Below are 20587 nucleotides of genomic sequence, written 5' to 3' on the forward strand. Positions count from 1 at the left end.
TTTAAAATAAAATAAAATTTAAATTAAAAATAAAAAAATTTAAAAATCAGTTCCATTATTAGAATCAGCTCCTGATACTGTCAAGGTTCAAGCCACAATGTTTAAGTTTGGCTTATATCATTCTCTGTACTTGAACTACAATCTCCATGCCTAGCTGCATTAGGTCAGGCTGTCACATGGAGTTCCTCCCCTTCACTAGCATTTAACAGACCTTTAAGAAGTACAAAATGGCCCTGGCTGATGAGGCTCAATGGGTTGAGTGTGGGCCTGAGCACTGAAAGGTTGCTGGTTTGATTCCCAGTCAGGGCACATGCCTAGGTTGCGGGCCAAGTCCCCAGCTGGGGCTGGGCAAAAGGCAACCCGCCAATATGTCTCTCACACATTGAGGTTTCTCTCCCTTCCTTTCCCTCTCTGTAAAAATAAATAAATAAATAAAACAAACCTTAAAAAAAAAAAAAGGTACAAAATGTCCCTCCAAAGTCAATTCATGATCACTCAAAATACACACCTCATCCACAAGCACTGTGTCACCAATGAATAGGGCATAGGTCTTCTCCTCTGGTTTCTTCCCTTCCTTGTTAGTCAGGTCTGAGAATCCCAAATTGATGCTGAAAACCATCCCTAAAGTAGCAGAACAGAAATCAGACCATGATTATGAAAGGATAGAGAAATGTAGATTTTATATAGAAAAGAAGGAAAAATAAAGCTAAAGGAAATTATTCAAAACAGAGTTTTCCTATTGTATGAATGTAAAACTTACCTTTCTTCAGTTTGTACTGATTCTTACTATTAATTACTAAAGAGCCTTCACGGAATTCAATTCCCATTCCAAACCTAAAAAAGAAGAGAAACTTTAGCAATAGGCCAGAAGTCATACAAATGCAATATATTCTCTTTTCTTTCCTTTTCCTTCTTCCCTCCCTTCATTTGAGTTTAAAGTGAAAGTTTGTTAGTGAAGCAGTAGGACAAAGAGGGGGCTACTCCACAGGCAGAGGAACCTCTCTTTTTTTCCTAGTATGAGTTTGAGCCAAACTGATGACATATGCCAGGGAGCAAGATCTCAAATGCTCCCACAATATATCCTAATTTAATTTATCTTTTTTAAAAGCCTATTTTATTGAGTATGCCACTGCAGCTGTCCCATTTTTTTCTCCCCTTTATCCTCCTCTGCAGTGTACCGCACCCCCCCAACCAGCATCCCTCCTCCCTTAGTTCATGTCCATGGGTCGTACATGTAAGTTCTTTGGCTTCTCCATTTCCTATACTGTTCTTAACCTTCCCCTGTCTATTTGGTACCTACTATTTATGCTTCTTATTCCCTGTACCTTGATCCCATTCTCCCCTCTCCCCATCCCTGCTGATCTCCCTCTATGTGATCTCCATTTCTGTGATTCTGTTCCTGTTCTAGTTGTTTGCTTAGTTTTTGTTTTTTAGGTTCAGTTGTTGATAGTTGTGAGTTTGTTGTCATTTTGCTGTTCATAGTTCTGATCTTCTTTTTCTTAGCTAAGTCCTTTTAACATTTCATATAATAAGGGCTTGGTGATGATGAACTCCTTTAACTTGACCTTATCTGGGAAGCACTTTATCTGCCCTTCCATTCTAAATGACAGCTTTGCTGGATAGAGTACTCTTGGATGTGGGTCCTTGCCTTTCATGAGTTTGAATACTTCTTGCCAGCCCCTTCTGGCCTGCGAGGTTCCTTTTGAGAAATTAGCTGATAGTCTTATGGGAACTCCTTTGTAGGTAACTGTCTCCTTTTCTCTTGCTGCTTTTAAGATTCTCTCCTCATCTTTAATCTTGGGCAATTTAATTATGTATCTTGGTGTGTTCCTCCTTGGATCCAACTTCTCTGGGACTCTCTGAGCTTCCTGGATCTCCTGGAAGTCTATTTCCTTGGCAAGATTGGGGAAATTCTCCTTCATTATTTTTTCAAGTAAGTTTCCAATTTCTTGCTCTTCCTCTCTTCCTCTGGCAGCCCTACAATTCGGATGTTGGGTTGTTTAAAGTTGTCCCAGAGGTTCCTAAGCCTCACCTCATTTTTTTGAATTTGTGTTTCTTCATTCTGTTCTGGTTGAATGTTATCTCTTCCTTCTGCTCCCAATTGTTGATCTGAGTCCTGGTTTTCGTCCCTTCACAGATGGTTCCCTGTATATTTTTCTGTTTCACTTTGTGTAGCCTTCGCTTTTCCCCCCATTTTGTGACCATACTCAACCAATTCACTGAGTATCCAGATTACCATTGTTTTGAACTGTGCATCTGATAGGTTGGCTATCTGTTTATTGCTTAGTTCTATTTCTGGAGCTTTGACCTGTTCTTTCATTTGGGCCATATTTCTTTGTCTCAATAGGCCTGTTACATTGGGAGAGGCAGAGCCTTAGGTGCTCACCAGGGCGGGGCAACCCATGTCGTTGCATTGTGGTGCTGTATGTGGGGGAGGGGTCAGAGAGGGAACTATGCTGCTTGCCTGGCTCTCACCCCGCTTTCAGTCACACGCCCCCATTCCACAATCAGATTAAGCCCTTTTGGTGCTGGTTGCCAGGTGGGTGGGTTTGTGGACATTCTAAGACACTGTGGGTCTCTCCAACGAACTATCCCGTGAGACTAGGAGTCTCACTAGCCTCCACAACCCCCACAGATTTTTACCACCAGAGGTTCCGAGGCTTTAGTTTCCCATGCTGGAACCCTGGGTTGAGCAGTGTGTCTAACTCCCCAGTTGTTCCTCCCTGCTTATCCGCACATGAATGTGGGATATCCTGGTCCACCTCTGCTGCCTTGCCTCACATCCTTTCCACTCTGGCTGCCTGACTCTGCCTCCACTACTGGTCTGGATTAATGTTTCTTTTTTAACTCCTTGGTTGTAGGAATTCCATACAGTTTGATTTTCTGAGAGTTTCGGTTGTTTTTTGTTTTTAAATCAATTGTTATCCTTCTTTTGGTTGTGCAAGGAAGCAAAGTGTACCTACCTATGCCTCCATCTTAGCCAGAAGTCTAAATTAGTCCGTTTTATTTTAAAGATAAGGCAGGCAAACATGGTGAATGATTTGCTGTTGCTCATCAGTCAGTTAAGGAAGATTAGAGAATAATCTTTGTGTTCTTATTAAGTTGAAAATAATATCCAAATTAAGTATCCCACTTAACATTTTTTATATCAAGCAGTCTTTATTTTAAGCTTATTCACTCATATGTAAAGTTTTAATCTCTATCCTGAAATCAAGTTAGGAGTTTTCTTATAAGCTTAGCAAAGACTATTAAGGGGCATATTATTAAGAGAGTAATAACTGCATTAAGAGAGGCAATTTTTAATGGAGTGCTGATAACTAGACTCATTAAGTCACCTGCACCAAGACTTGGAATTAAATCAATATATTTCCTCTTGTCCATTAGAGAAGTCCAAAAAGTAACTATATACCCCACACTAATTTGGAGTATATCTCCATCTAAGGAGATTGTCTACAGCTTTTGTTCCCCAGAATGTCTTTGATTCTGTAAGATGTTATCAGTTATTTCTAGGTGTTTAATGGTCAAATACATTCACAAAACACTGGGTTAAACAGAAATTCAAACTTTTTTTTTTTAAACAACGGGACATCTCTGAGTAGTTAATTTTCAGGGTTCCTCCCGCAAAATTATTTTATTTTTAAATTATTTTTTTCAATTACAGTTTATATTCAGTATTGTTTTATATTAGTTTCAGATGTACAATCACATACTTTACAAAGTGTTCCCTCTATTTCCAGTACCCGACTGACACCATACGTAGCTGTTATGATATTACAGACTATATTTTATAGTTCCTATGCTGTACTTTACATCCCCATGACTATTTTTTCTCTACCAGTCTCAATCCCTTCACTGCCCCTCGCCTCTGGCAACTATCAGTCTATTCTCTGTATCTAAGAGTCTCCTTCTGTTTTGTTTGTTCATTAGATTCTACATATAAGTAAAATCATATGGTATGTGTCTTTCTCTGACAGACTCATTTCAACTAGCATAATAACCTCTAGGTCCATTCATGCTATGGCAAATGCTTAAGATCTTGTTACTTTATATGGACAAGTGATATTCCATTGTATGGATGTACCACAGCTTGTTAATCTACTTGCATAGTGATGGGCACTTGGGCTGCCTTCATAGCTTGGCTACTGTAATAACGCTGCAATTAAGATAGGGGTACATATATTCTTTTGAATTAGTGTTTTGGGTCTCTTCAGATATATACCCAAAAGAGGAATCAATGGGTTATAAGGCTCACAGTATTTAATTTTCAAATGTGAGGTGAGGTGCTCTAAGAGAGGCATATAGCATGCAATGTTTCCTAACATTTGTAATTTAAGCCTAGAAAACCTGGCATCTACTGTATCAGTCTAGAAAAATCTCCACCCCACTCTTCCCAGAACTTAAACCTTTTTCACATTTTCAGATAACACTGTGTGTCTGGCACACAGCTGATAGTCCATAATAGTCCATAAATGTTGGTTGAATTAATCTAAGAATATTTTGCCTGACCACAGTCAGTCATGAAATATGACTCAGAGCAACAATGTACATCCATAGCATCTTACCCTAGGTTTTTGGTAATTTTGTTCAGCAGTTCAGGCTTCTGTTTTTTAACCACGTCCATGACAGCATTATACACATCACATATTTTCACACCTAATGACAAGCCAGAAAGAGAACATTATCTTCCAGAAAATGAAAAAACAAAATGACATTTTAAAATCAACATTTCCTCCCACTTATTGTATCTCCTAAAGCAATGTTTCTAAAATTGTAAACAAAAGAATACAGTTCCTTTCAGAAATGGAAAGACTTAGAAATTAGTATTTTTTAAAACAATCCACCTTGTCATTCTTAACTACACTATTTGAGAATCACTGACCTGGGTGACTGTGGAACATCAGGTGGTCTCAGTGAAGTTTTTGAAGTGCTGATAAATAGCAGCACATTAAAGTTACTATACATTTTAAAAAACAGAACTACAGAGGGACTCTGGCCTTGATTTTTCAGGATTTAGGATATAAATAGATTATTTCAAGCTAGAGTAGTCCAGATATGGTAGCCTCAGAAGGATCTGTATCCTCATTAAACCACCTACAACCATGATTTCCAGTAGGATTTCTCTAAACTGACTTGAGATATCATGGAGAAATGATGTCTGGAAGCTCTGGGCAACATGGGCGGGCTTACAAAGTGGTCTAAAGGTGATAAATATAAAGTTCCTTTTAGGAGGTTAGCGAAAGAGTTGGTTCCTTGCTTAACAGGGTTGCTATTCTGCTCTTACCTTGAGATTTATTTCTATCCACTCAAGGTAGAATTAACATCATACATTTTGTTGGCATAATTACCAGTTCTCAGAACATTCTAAGATTCTTCCAAATTCAAAACTACATTAAAAAGATCATTCACTGAGATCAAGTGGGATTTATTCCAGGAATGCAATGATGATTCAACACACATAATCCAATCAATGATACACAATGTTAACAATATAAAGAATATAAATCATATATTCACCTCAATAGATACAGAAAAGGCATTTGACAAAATTCAACATCCAGTCTTGGTTGGGTGGCTCCACTGGTTGGAGTATTGTACTCTACATCAAAGGATTTTAGGTTTGATACCCAGTCAGGGCACATACAGAGGCTGTGGGTACGATCCCCAGTCAGCACACAAAGGGGAGGCAACAGATCGATGTTCCTCTTTCACATCAATGTTTCTCTCTCTCCCCCGCTTCCCCTCTCTCTAAAGTCAATAAACATATCCTCAGATGAGGATTAAAAAGAATCAACATCCATTTACCAAAAACTCTCAAGAAAGTGGGTACAGAAGAAATGTACCTCAATATAATAAAGGTCATATATGACAAGGCCACACTTAACATCATACTTAATGGTGGAAAGTTGAAAGCTCTTCCTCTAAGATCAGGAAGAAGACAAGGATGTCCTCTCTCCCATTTTCATTCAACCAAGTATTGGAACTCTTAGCCAAAGCAATTAGGCAAGAAAAAGAAATAAAAGGCATCCAAACTGGAAAGAAAAAAGTAAAACTATCACTATTTTAAGAAGACATACTATATACAGAAAATCCAAAAAACTGTTAGAATAAACTCAGTAAAGTTGCAGGATATAAAATCATTATACAGAAATCTATTGAGTTTGTAAACGCTAATAACAAACTATCAGAATTAAGAAATAGTCTCATCTTACAACAGCATCAAAAAGGATAAAATATCCAGAAAGAAGACCTGTACACTGAAAACTGTAAGACACTTATGAAAAAACTGAAGAAACAAAGAAATGGAAAGATATTCCATGCTCACAGACTGGACGAATGTCCAAACTACCACAGCAATCTACCAATTCAGTGCAATCCTTATCAAAAGTCCAATGACTTCTTACAGAGAATTAGAACAAACAATTCTAAAAATTTGTATGTAACCACAAAAGACCTGAAACAGCCAAAGCAATCCTGAGGGAAAAAAAACAACCTGCAGGTGTCATGCTTCTTGATTTCAAACTGTATTACAAAGCTACAGTAATCAAAACAGCAAGGCATTTACATTAAAAACAAACACAAAGATCAATTTAACAGAAAGCCCAGAAATAAACCCACATATATGATCAATTAAATTATAACAATGGAACCAAAAATATAAAATGGAGAAAGACACTGTTTAATAAATGGTGATGGGAAAACTGAGCTACAACATTCAGAAAAATGAATCTGGACCACTATTTTATATCACCCACAAAGAATTAACTCAAAATGGATTACAGACTTGAATATAAGGCCTGAAACTATAGAACCTTGGTATACCGGGAAGACGCTCTAGTGAACTGAGCTACCCAGCCAGGGCTAGCAGTAAGCTTCTTGGCATCAGACTTGGCAGTAATTGTTTGGACTTGACACCAAAAGCAGAAAATCAGTAAGTGGGACTATGTCACATTAAAAAGCTTCTGCATAGCAAAGGAAAACATTAACAAAATGAAAAGGCAGCCAAGTGAATGGAAGAAAATATTGCAAATCACACATCTAATAAGAGTTAATTTCCCAAATAAACAAAGAACTCATACAAGTCAATAGTAATAAAATAATCCTATTAAAAGTGAGCAGAAAATCTGAACAGACATTTTCCCAACGAAAACATACAGATGGCTAACATGTGCATGAAAAGATGCTCAACATCCCTAGTCATCAGTGAAATGCCATTCAAAACCAAAAGGTATCACCTCATACCTGTTAGAATCACTATTAACAAAAAACAAGAAACAACAAATGTTGGAAAGGATGTGGGGAAAAGAAAGCCCTTGTGCACTACTGGTGGGATTGTTAAGTTGGTAGAGCCACTATGGAAAACAATATGAAGGTTCCATAAAAAATTAAAAATAGAACTGCCATATGATTCAGCAAGTCCACTTCTGGGTATTTATTAAAACCAACCAACCAACCAACCAACCATGCAAACACTAACTGAAAAAGATACATGCACTCTGAGGTTCACTGCAACATTATTTACACTAGTCAAGATGTGGAAACAGCCTAAATGTCCATCAACAGATGAATGGATAAAGTAAATGTGGTACAGTTGACCTTTGAACAACACTAATTTGAACTGCATGGGTCCACTTGTATGTGAATTTTTTCAATAAATACTACTGCAAATGTATTTTCATTATGAAAATTTTACAGCTTTAATTAATTGTAAAAATGCAGTATATAATATACAAAATAGGTGTTTATGTTACTAGTAAGGCTTCTGGTCAACAGTAGGCTATTAGTAAAATTTTTGGGAGTCCAAAGTTATATGTGGAATTTTGACTTTGAAAGAAGTCAGTGCCCCTAAACTCTGAGTTGTTCAAGGGTCAATTGTGTATGCGCGCGCACACACACACACACACACACACCCACACACACACACAGAAATAGTAGTTGTAAGGGATAAAGAAGAATGAAATCATTCCATCTGCAACAACATGGATGGCCGTTAGGGTATTACACTAAGTGAGACAGAGAGACAAATACTACATGATCCCTCTTATACATGGAATCTATTTTTAAAGATTTTATTTATTTACTTTTTTTAAGAGAGAGGAGAAGGGATGGAAAGAGAGGGAAACATCAATTGGTTGCCTCTTGCATATCCCCAGCTGGGGCCCTGGCTTGCAACTCAGGCATATGCCCTGACCGGGAACCAAACTGGAGACCTATCGGTTCTCAGGCCAGCGCTCAATCCACTGAGCCACCGCTAGCAAATCAAAAAATCAACAAAGCTCACAGAGAAAACGGATTGGAGGTTGACACAGGCAAGAGTAGGAGGTGGGCGAAATGGGTGAAGGGAGTCAAAAAGGACAAACTTCCAGTTATAGTCAGTCAGTCATAGAGATGTAATGTACAGTGTGGCAACTAGAGTTAATAATACTGTATGGCATATCTGAAAGTTGCTAAGAGAGTAAATCTTAAAAGTTCCCATTCATCACAAGAAAAAAAACAACTATGTATGGTGACAAATGTTAACTACACTTGCTGTGGTGAGCATTTTACAATCTATACAAATATTGAATCAGTATGTTGTATACCTGTAACTAATATAATTCTGGATGTTAATTATACCTCAATTAAAATAAAACTTTCTAAAGTTCTAAAGAGTAATAAGGCCACAATATTTTATGAAGAACTGGACATAGTGGTCTAACCAGTTAAAGGGGTTTTCGTAAACATCAGTGTAAAAACACAATAATCACTCATGCCCAAAAGAAAAGTAAATTCAAGAAACAAATGCTAGGATAATTAGAGGTTAGTAAAATCTAATTCTATTTTTAGTATGAGAGCCTGAAGGATATCAATTCACATGAACGCTAATAACATTCTTATTACATGATTTCCAAACCTTCTTTTATAAGGTACCTCACCATGTCTTAATTCCTTTAGCAGCTCCTCTTGAAGCTGGAGCAAAAAGTTGTAATTTTCTTGAACTTCCTGAGAAGGGTCAACCATCAAAGTGCGAACAAGATTGGAGCAGTAAGATTTGAAGCGAATACCCATGGCACAAGTGATGGCCCCAAAATGCATGTGATTCTTATCACTAGAGACCAAGGGAAGAAAGCATTTCATTCATTACCCACACTAGTAAAGTCTTTAGTATCACTGACACATAACATTTGTAATCACTAATTTCCCTGCTATATCCCAAAGCTGAACCAGAAGGAGGACTTACACTTTTTTAAAAAAATAAATAAATAAACCAATTAATAAAGGCTCTGGAGTAAAATTAGTGACCAAAATTTTTAGCATAAAAATTCAGTGAAAACTTGAGTTGTGTCCTAAGTATACAAAGGATATACTAAATTTTATTGATAATATTCTAACAGTATGGTAGTGAGGAGTCACTTACCCACCAGTGCACTATGAACTGCAGTATTCACTCTGAATTAGTCCCTTCAGACTAACCAGGAAAAAAAGCATTTTTAAAAATTAATATTTTTAAAAATTAGAAGGGGAATTACAATACAGAATACCTACTAAGATTTTTATGTTTTGGGTGTGGCATGTTTTGCAATTTTTTGCCAGGTCTTTTTAATCATCTGGAAAAATGCTTACAATCAAATGCTCAAGAAATGAGTAACTATGTGAAATAAAATAGAAATATGCATGGAATAAGACAAGAAGACAATGCACAAGGCAGACTAATAGTTATTCTGTCTCCTCCAACTTTTCTGAACTCCAGAATGAGTCAAAGGAAAAATAGGCTAAATGCTGAAATGCTCTGGCTGCTGTTTTATTTTGAAGCTCTTACTTACCTCACCACACTGAACTTGAGATTATAGTTGCCACCACTCTGAATGATAGGAGGATAACACATTTCCACAGTAGAGGGGTCTGCCCCAGCTAGGTATTTTTTCTCTTCAATGGCCTTTTCCACAGACTCAGCCAGTTTGCTGTGTCGAACTTTCTGTAAGTATACCCAAAAATGAAACACTCACTAGAGGGTGGCAAAAAGGGCTGTTGTGATTTACCTGGTATCATTTAAGATGCTGTAAAAGTCTTATAAAATGATTTATGCACCAGATAATATACTGGTATACATCTAAAGCAAATTTAGAGAATAGTATATAGAATTTACAGCTATTCAAGGAATTCTCAAATAAAATACTGGGTAACCTCAAGAGACTATAGTGTAGGCTTATGGTTATTTTAGAAGAGAAGCTGGCATAATGACATACCACCAACTTAATTATCAAAGGCTTAATTTCAAAGGAAGCTGAATGCATACCAAAACATTGCATGGTAGGGACTTACTCTTGCTTCATTAAAATGATTGAGACTTTCCCCTCTCCATTTACCTCATCTGCATCAACTATTTCCATGACTCTTTCCTTGAAGAATTTGTTGAAGACCTCAGAGGTGATGCTGGCTGCTTTCTTCATCAGGTTGAGCTCCCCATCCTCCTTTACAGCAATGGTATAGGCCACAACTGCACTGATGTCTATCTGCAGCCAAAGTGATAAGAGCTTCTAACATGCAGATAAAGACTTGCTAAAGAAATGAATATCTCCCAGTGTGAATGTTTTAAGTAATATTAGGTTATTTAGCAAGCAGCTCATCAGCAGTTTGCAGAACTAAGTATTTGTTTCTTGGATTGAATAAACATCTGAAATAGCTCTTTACCAGGTCACTGCGTATATTTTAAGAGGCATTAAGCTAATGCATCATTTTATATGTAAATGTTCCTCTGTAGAAGTTTTTGTACAGACTGAAGAAAGATAGGCAGATCAGGGGAAAAAAACAAAATTTTTCTGGACAGAAGCCTTTTCTAAGTAGCTGAACTATCTCCTGAATGCCTCACACTTGGCTGAACAGTACAACTGGCTTACTGCTCAGTGAAAGGGAATGTTAAATGGAAATGTGAGTGAATGTAGTTTTCCCATATTCTCCGCACTATCTATTATGGAAGCCGATCGCACTTTTGCCTTCTCAACTCTCAATTTGTTTCCAGGAGAGTTCTTACTTTGTCAAAGCCCTCTTTGTTGAGGCAGTCATTCCAACTCTTCATGAACTCGCCAGGGAATTTGTCTTTGCTGAACACTCCAATCTTCTTGCCATTCTTGCTTTCTTTAATGGCTTCAATCATTTTGTCAAAGCTGCTCTTATTACTTTCATTCTATCAGTGTCACAGGGAAGAAGAGGGGTTTGTCAAGTGGTTTTAGAATTAGACATCTTATGTTCTGCCAGTAACAAACAGGCAGAGACAATATTCTAACCCTAGAAAGAATAAATTCTACCCCCATGCTCTACCTACTTCTTTGGGGGAAACTGTAACACACAAAATTTCTTTGGGTATTTTTATATGATTAAGTGAAGTGCCACAAACTGACAGGATTTCCCGCGGCCCGCCCCCCCCCGCCCCCGGAGCAGCTAAGAAACTCAAACACATAGATGAACAATAATCTGAGGGAGAAAAAAAAAAAAAAGATAACATTTAGCAAGAATTAGAACTGAGGTATATCTAAATTTCCTTAAGGATATTTAAAGATATTTGTTCCAATTAAGGTACTCAAATGAAAACAAACATTGACAGTGTCCTCAAGAATGGACAGATAAAGTTAGTATTAACCAGAATTTCATAACCTATTTGTTTTGCCACTAAACTGATAGGGTTATTGAACTTTTTTATTCATAACAATGAAGATGTGACAAAACTTTTTAATTACAACCACCATCAGCTAAAATCTTCCCCTCATATTCTTTTAAATTCTTAGAAGGCATTTCTGTTATTCACTTTTAAACATTCCTTTACATTTACGACACATTCTTTATTAGTTCTGACCTTTTCTCGTATCAGCAGTGTGATGGCGGGGGCTCCGTTAGCATTCTCATTGCCCTTGGTGTTGGCGATCTGTTTTAAGAACTCCACTTTTTTCTTGCTGGCCATAAAAATGATTTTGTCATCACAGAAGACCATGATGGTATCGGTTAGTTCGTAACCAAAGAGCCATGTCTATGGGGAAAGACAATAATGACAACAGTATTTAGAGGGAAAAAATTAATGTACTTATATAGAAATATTTATAAAATAAGATTATATGGAATTAACTTCAAAATAATTTGGGGTAGGGGTGCCTGGATGTGGACAAATGAAATAAGATTAGCCAGCTGACAATTTACTGAAATTAAATAATGGGTAAACAGGAGTTCAATATTATTGCTTTATCTACTTTTATATGTTTGAAGTATTTCGTAACAAAGACCATCAAATCATTGGGACAACTTGTGTTTATAGAAGCTGTCTTACTGTCTAGAACAGAATAGCACCCTAGGGAACTGTGCCGTCTACCTCCCCCAAAGACTGTTAGTTTTGTACCAGTTATTCATTTCTTCTCTCTCAAAAAAATGGGAGTTTTAGTTGGGTACACTGCTCAGCATGAAGACTTATTTACCATCCTTTCTTACAACTAAGTATGGCCAACAGATTAAATTTTGGCCAGTTAAGTTTTAAGTGGAAGTATTCTGTGGCACTTCAAGCAAGTCTCCTTAAAAAGGGAAGATCTCTCTCATTTTCTTTCCTTTCTCATTCTTTTTGCTTGGAATGCAAACATAATGACTGGAGCTCTAGGAATTTTTGTACCATGAGCACAACAGCTAAACTCTACGAATATCAGAGGAGAGACATAGAAAATAAAACTGGATCCCTGAAGGCTTATCAAAGAGAAAATTAGTTATTTTGTGTAACCCACTTTTTAGATTCTTTTGCTATATAGTTAAATCCATCCCAGTTTATATACTTATCTTTTCCTTATGTTCTAAATCAGTACTGTCTACTGAACTTTTTGTGAAGATTAATATTCTATATCTGCTCTAATATGATAGCCAGTATAGAGTACTTGAGACTTGGGACTGAGGAATTAAATTTTTAATGTGGTTAAAGGCTGCTCTACTAAGCAGTGCATTAGATGATTCAATGGCTGTCAGGGCTAAGAAGTACTGTAACCCCTCACCTGTAAGGCAGTTGACTTGGCATAGACAATTTCCTCATCAACACCCACTGATACAACAATGGCATCAACGTTAGCATACTCATCTTCTCCTTTCTGAAAAATAAAGAGTCGGTAATTTGGTCATTTTCTTTTTACACTAGCAAAATAGGAACAGAGATTTCAGGATTTAACCTTAAGACAGATATAATTTCTTCCTAAAAGAAATTCCAAGTTTAAGGTACATGGTTACTTGATAACCTCACAGCCATTAATTACTCTATGCAACTATCACCACAACCTAGAACATTTTCACCTTCCCAAAACAAAACCATTAGCAATCATTATCCATCTTCCCAGAGCCCTAGGCAACAACGAATCTGTCTCTATGGTTTTGTCTATTCTGGACATTTCACACAAATGGAGTAATAAAATATGTTGTGTTTGTGTCTGGCTTCTTTTATTTAACAAGCTCTCGACGCTCATTCTTATTGTAGGGAGTTTCGGTACTTCCTTTTTATTGCTAAATAATTTTATTGTATGTATATACCACATTGTATCCATTCATCAAGAGCTGCACCTTTGGGTTATTTCCATTTTTTAGCAGTTATAAATAATGCTTCTATGAAAACTCATGTAAGTTTCTGTGTGGACTTATTTCTCATGAGTATATGCCTAGGTGAGGAAATTGCTGGGTTTTATAGTAACTCTATGTTTAACTTTTTGGTAAATTTTTATTTATTTATTTTTAGAGAGGGGGAAAGGGAGAGAGAGAAACATCAATCTGTTGCCTCTTACATGCCCCCAACCAAGGACCTGGCCTGAAAACCAGGCATGTGCCCTGACTGGGAATCAAACCAGTGACTTTGCAGGACAATACCCAACCAACTGAGCCACACCAATCAGGGCTCTATGTTTGACTTTTTAGGGAACCACCAGATTGTTTTCCAAAGTGACTACACCATTTTGCATTCCCAACAGCAATGAATGAGATTTCCAATTTCTCCACATCTAACATTGTTCTTTTTTTATTATAGCCATCCAATAGGGTGAGGTATTGTAGTGTCTCACTGTAGTTCTGAGTTGCATTTCCCCGATGGATAATGTTTGGTAGCTTTTCATGTGCTTACTGACCAGTTGTATATTTTTTTGGAGAGGTGCCTATTCAGCCCATGTGCCCATTCTGTAACTGGGTTATTGCTTTATTATTACATTGCAAGAGTTCTTTTTCTAGTCTAGATATGTCTCTTATCAGATATGATTTGCAAATTTTTCTGCCACTTAAGAGTTCTTTTCACTTTCTTAATGATGTTGCCCTTTGAAGCATAAGTTTTAATTTTGAAGAAATCCAAATTATTTTGTGCTTTTGCTGTCATATTTAAGGCTTTACCTAACCCAAGGACATAGAGATTTACACATAATATACTTTCTTCTACAACAGTTTTACAGTTTTAGGTTTTACATTCAGATCTATAATTCATCTTCATTTAATTTTGTGTATGATGTAAGGAAGGGGCTTAACTTCATTCTCTTGTATGTGGATATGCAGTTGTTTGAGCACCGTAAGTTGAAACAGCTAGTCTCTCTCCGCTGAATTGTCCTGGCATCACTGTCAAAAATCAAATGATGTAAATGTGAAGGTTTATTTCTGGATTCTCAGTTCTGTTCTAGAGATCTACATGTCTATCCTTACAGTAGTAATAGCATGTTGTTTTAGTGACTGCAGCTGTGTAGTAAGTTTTGAAGTTGGAGTTTAAGTGTGAGTCCTCTAACCATTAACTACTTTTAGCACTATAAGACTAAAGTACTGGTAATTATTTGTGGGTTATAAGGTCAAATCTCTGACTTCTATAAAGTCAAGAAAAACATTTCCATAAGACTCCTCTCCACATTTTAAGGGTTCTGGTTGCCAAGGAATCCAAATAATAGCAACTGAGGGTTCTGCTGAATTTCTCTATCACAACGTAACATATATCTCAAAGAAGTTACTACATAGAAACTGTATGCATCTCCCCAGTGATTATCAGTGAGAAAATGTTTTTCTTCACGTTGGTAAAGCTGCATCATCAGTTTAACTATTAGTAGTAGTTTAACTAACTACTAGTTATCATTTACTAGTAGTTAAAACTGTGAGTTCCTTATAATGAATCAAGGCAGTGGCACCAAGCTAATTCTTCATTAAAGCATGCTCATGGAAAGAAAGAAAAGCCAGTTTCACTAAAGAATGTCCTTTGACGCAGTAAAAATATTATGAAATTCTAACTCTTAAGTGTGTGTGTGTGTGTGTGTGTGTGTGTGTGTATTTTTTTTTTACAAATTGTGTAAAGATGTGGAAAGTACAAAGTACTGCTCTATTCATTCTAAGTATGATGGTTGTCTCAAGGAAGAGCATTTGTACAATTCTGAGTAAAAAGCTGAACTAGCCATTTAAACAGACCTGGGTATCTGGCATACATTTTCTTGAAAATAAATGAAGTTTGAATCTGTTACTTCAAGGAAAATAAATGACATATCTGCCAATGATAAATTTTGAATTTTCAAGCAAATATTAAAAATTTGTACCCACCACTGTGAACCTGACAGCTTCCCTACTTGACTTTTCTGATGAGACCAGTAGTGATATTAACATGTGTGATTCTTCTATACTATATAATGAAATGTGTAATATTTAGAAGATCTGTACAACTGAGGAAACCAATACTTTCCAAATAAGCACTGCAGTGATATCACAAAGTTATCAGACATGGGTAAAGGAACAAAGGTACAATACAGACCAAAAACTTGAGTATGAAAAAGGCATTGCTGTGGTTTCAGATTCCACATTACAACTTTTAAGAGATAACCTCTTCTTGAGTTTTAGTGTAGTAACAAAGAATACTGATAATCATTTTAAAAGGCTATTCAAATGTCCCTCCTTTTCCAGTTGCATGTATGTATGAGGGCAGACTCTCTCTACACACTTGATACAACCTATGCAAAAAAAGGCTCTTTGGGGTCCCGAATAATTTTAGAATTTAAAGGGTCCGGATATCCAAGAGTTTGAGAACCACTATGCCATATGATTCCTGTGACATATTTAAATCAGCATCAACTTTGGCATCAAACATTCTCTCCTCTTGCAATTTTTGCTATGTATACTCCAATTCTTTAATAAACATGGATTTTTATGTCAACAATATTACTGTTATCTTGATAACCTCTCAAAATTATTAACAGGCACTCCCCAATATTTAATGCTTATGTGTTCTAGAAATTAAAAACAACACTGAAACTAACCAAAAGGTCTTTTACTATTTTTTTACACTTGCAATCTTGGTCGAGTCAAAATTTTTCAACGAAGAAAAAGTCAAAATACATAGCAATACATTTTTGAAAAGTATACAGAGTACAATCATGTAACTTAATCATAATAATATGGGAAAATCATCCAAAGGGATCTTAATACAATTAAAAATAGGGGGAGAGAAAAAAAGGGACATATTCAGCTTTTTTATGATAGGGAAAACAAACCCAGTAAGTCTTGAGGATTTCAATCCATATAAAATGTCTAGTTTTCCACTGCTGATTAAAAAAAGTAATAGGATGAATCATAATTCCTCTTGTAACCCAGTTGCTCTGACCATTTCATAGAATATTTTTCATTGATTCTTTACAAAAACTGATGGGCTCTAACCCTAAAAGAAAGAAATATAGTAACACCAGAATTTAGGGTATCTAACGATAATGAATTTGTATAGAATTTTTCTTAAAATCTAAGTCAATGAAAAAAGATTACAACAAACCAAATATTTTGACAAAATCTGGAACAGCATTTTTTTCTTTCATTTTTATTTATTGATATAGAGAGAGGAAGTGGGGGAAAGGCAGAAACAATGATTTGTTGTTCCATTCATTTATGCATTGGTAATAGTATTTTGTATTTTCAGACCTTATAAGGTGTATAAATACTCATACAAAATTACATTTAAAAAATCTTCTGAAACTCTGGGAGATTTTAAATAATCTTGTAAAACTTACATATTACTACCATATTTTGATTAAATAATATCTAGAATTTGTTTTGAAATATTGGAGTGGAGGGGGCTGATTTAAACAAAAAAAATGCCAAGGCTGGGATAACAGCCCTTTGTCCCAGGGCCAGCGCTACAGCCGTCTTCAAATGCCAGCCTGGCTATTCAAGGAGGTTGGGGCTCAACTCTGCTGCTCAAAAGGCCCCAGATTCCTGCCTGGTCCCTTCTGCTTTGGCTGGTCTTCAGGACTCAGACTGGAGCCCTTATCAAATCTGCACTTGCAGCTCCGGTAATACCCTCTCTAGATGGATTATCTTGGCAGTAGTGACCCCTAGTACTCATAGACTCTCAACATCCACCAGATCCTTTCTGTCTCCAAATTCTGCCACCTTCCAGTCTGTCCAGTTCAGCTGACACCCAAGTCTGACCAAAGCAGGTGTTTCAGATGGGAATAATAGTATCTCCTGAGCAGCCATTTTCTATATGTGCCTTGCAATTATTATCTGTTACTCTCACAATAAAACTTTAGGTGTAGAATGCATCATCATATTCAAAGCCCCAAATCAAGCCACAAAAATACCAAAAGTCCCACAGATATATGTAAGCAGTCCTCACACTAATGACTTAGGCTAAAAAAACAAAAGGTGCTATTAAGTCTAACTAAAATACACATATTACATTTAAAATAGGTATTTTTCATTAGGATACAATTATTATATTAACAGGCAAAGTTATACTTTTTCTACCATTTCTAACTCTACCTGTTAACAAATCAGATAAGGGAATACATTCATTAAGGGCCTAAAGATAAAAATAAATTCCTTTGCAAGGTTTCTGATTTTTATCTATAAGGAGACTTAGGGTCATTTGACAAACTTTTTAGTTAAGATGTTACTTCTTAAATATACCAGAAATTTCTCCCAGCAACTGTGTATCAAGTCATCCTGTATTTAGAGACAGTAATGCCTATCGGGTAAGGGCTCACTCTGAGGCTAGACTGCCTGGTTTTGAATCCTTGACCCACCACAAACCTCTGTCTCCTTGATTGTAAGAATATATAAAGTGCTAATGTGTAAAAAGTGCTTAGAACAGCGATAATCTCATAGTAACTACTCTGTTTGCCACTATTACTAAGACTGAAATGGCCATTTGTTAAAAATTTACTGCATACCACACCACTGGTATTGATGTCAAAGATTAGCTGTTGATTACATAATCAGTACAGAATATGTACAGTAGAACAGACTTTCTGAAAGTGTACAAGCCACATAGATGATTTTAGGTGATTCCAGATGTGGCTTTAAATAGTCAATCACAGAACAAAACAGTTACATACTTTTCTCTTTTAACATACTTGATTATGTGAAGAATAGAGTGTAATGCTAATCCTTAACACCTGCTACAATTTAATGATGCAGTCGTGCTTACATTATCTTTATTTTTTAACAGCTGTTTTATTTTTGGAAAGTGATGCAATTTTCCATTTACAATGAAGTATTCTCTCTGAATGTATTTAGGTTTAAAGAGTTCAACAGTTTTGAAAGAGGAAAAGGAGAGAGTGGTTAAGTAACCAAGCAGAGCTGGGGTGGCAACACCCTATGCTTTATAAGTCTTCTCACTGGCAAGATATTGATAAGTATACGTATCTCCTAGAGCCCCAGTGGGCTCAGGATTCAGGAGGCACCACATATCAAGGAAGGGGTATGGGATTTATTGTACATGGGTGAGTTCAGGGCTAAAAACAGAAGATCTGGTCAGAAAGCTTAAGAGATGGACCCCTCCAGTTCTTGGAAGTCCTAAGATAACTAATATCTCCACAAAGAGACTTGCATTATTCTCTGAAGAACAGAACTCAGAAAGGCTCTAGGCTCAGATATTAGGCCCACCAGAGGGCAAGTGCTAAATGTTGGGGAATTAAATAAAAGTCTATATTTTGAATAACAGTTAGGAACAAATGCCCCAAAGAAAAGATTTAAGAGAATTTTTCTTTGTGCATCTTCACTGACTTCAGAGAAAACATTCCAGATGCTGACATTCAGGGGTCTCCAATAGAATGAGCCAGTCTACTCACTCTAGAGTAAACCCTGCTAGCTGAGGCCCCATTCATGCAAAGCTTCCAACCAGTCCCTTTTTTCCTTTTTCTTTATACAAATGAGTATAAGGAAGCATCATTTTGATTTTTGCGAAGTATCCAACAGGTAAGAGAGAAAGCTAATAAATCCAGAACAAACAAGACAAGGCAGAGAAAAATAAAAATTATGCCAAAAAACCCATGAGAGAAATAAACGAAGTACATACATGAAACGAGAAAACAGGGAATCAGAAAAAATTCTTAGAAATTTAAAATAGATGATGTATTAAAAATTCAACAAAAAGTTGTAAAATAAAATTGAGAATCAGTATCTGAAGTCAAAGACAGAGAGACAGAAAATGAAATCAAAAGATAATAAATTTGAGCCACGAGGTCTAAACTATACTAAATAGGCATTTCAGATTTTAAAAAAAAAGGAGAGACACAGATGACTCAGGACATGAAGGGGAGAAAAATCATCATAGAAAGATTCCAGCACCACAGGATATAAATCAAGACTAAAGGGGCTCCCCACCTCCCAACTCAATGTAGTGAAATTTCAAAATATAAGGTATAAAGAGATGATTCCAAATGTCCAGAGAGAACAGGCCACATATGGTGGAACAGGAAATAGAATCACTTCAGCCTTCATGGGGAGTATTACTGTAAGCCTAAAGACTGACAAACATTAGCTTCAATTCTGAGCAGAATTCTGAGTGACTTACACCCTCAAATTTTATACTCATGAACTGTATTATTAACTAAAAGATGAATAAAACTTTCTAAGAAACACAAAGGCTCAAGAAATGTTTTCTGTATCCTTCCTTAAGAATCTCGTAAAAGAAAATTCTCTAACAGCCGTGGCTGGTGTGGCTCAGCAGACTGAATGCTGGCGAGAACCAAAGGGCTGCTGGTTTGATTCCCAGTCATGGCATGTGCCTGCATTGCAGGCCAGGTCCCCAGTAGGGGGTGTGCGAGAAGGAACCACACACTGATGCTTCTCTCCCTCCTTCTCCCTCCCTTCCCCTCTCTCTAAAAATAAATAAATAAAATATTTTAAAATGTCCTAACAAAATAAAGACAAAAACCAAGACATGGGCTGTAGGATACAGGGGACTCAACACTGGAAGGTCCCAAGGTTCAACAGGCCTGGAGAGCAACATATTCAGATAAAGCAGCATAATATAAGGTTGGGAGGGCTGGGGAGATGGTGATGGTGGTGGTATTTAAAAAATCAACACAGAATAAAATATTTTAAGACGTAAGAATTTTAGAATACAGGATTGATGAGATTATGACAAACCTACAGGAAAATATTATGGCTAAGGATGTTTAAAAAGGGAGAAAAATTGAGGCATTATTAATGCCAGGAAAAATAAAAACTATAGAGGAAAAGGAAAAAGGTAACTGTTCTGTTACTTTACCAACCAGTGAAACTATTTACATGAGCATTAACAATGTAAACTGACTACTGATTTTACTAAAAATTGTGGAAAAAAATTTCATCAAGGGGGGGCAATGTGTGTTAAAGCAAG

At 36.5% G+C, this 20587-nt stretch overlaps 1 protein-coding gene across 1 annotated transcript in view; it reads right to left on the reverse strand.

Annotated features, from left to right (window-relative positions):
* Positions 1-20587, reverse strand: part of SUPT16H (SPT16 homolog, facilitates chromatin remodeling subunit) — a 41400-nt gene that overhangs the window by 16208 nt on the left and 4605 nt on the right. Inside the window, exons 2-10 of the mRNA XM_054575263.1 lie at positions 12996-13088; positions 11828-11998; positions 11009-11161; positions 10344-10490; positions 9801-9952; positions 8913-9085; positions 4563-4653; positions 761-834; positions 509-621 (exon numbers count right to left, since the gene is read on the reverse strand). Coding sequence (XP_054431238.1) covers positions 509-621; positions 761-834; positions 4563-4653; positions 8913-9085; positions 9801-9952; positions 10344-10490; positions 11009-11161; positions 11828-11998; positions 12996-13088 — 1167 coding nt within the window. The remainder of the gene's footprint in view (positions 1-508; positions 622-760; positions 835-4562; positions 4654-8912; positions 9086-9800; positions 9953-10343; positions 10491-11008; positions 11162-11827; positions 11999-12995; positions 13089-20587) is intronic.

This window comes from Pteronotus mesoamericanus, unplaced genomic scaffold, assembly GCF_021234165.1.
Source record: "Pteronotus mesoamericanus isolate MK-2021 breed Mesoamerican mustached bat unplaced genomic scaffold, CSHL_Meso_final contig_272, whole genome shotgun sequence".
Taxonomy (NCBI): Eukaryota; Metazoa; Chordata; class Mammalia; order Chiroptera; family Mormoopidae; genus Pteronotus; species Pteronotus mesoamericanus.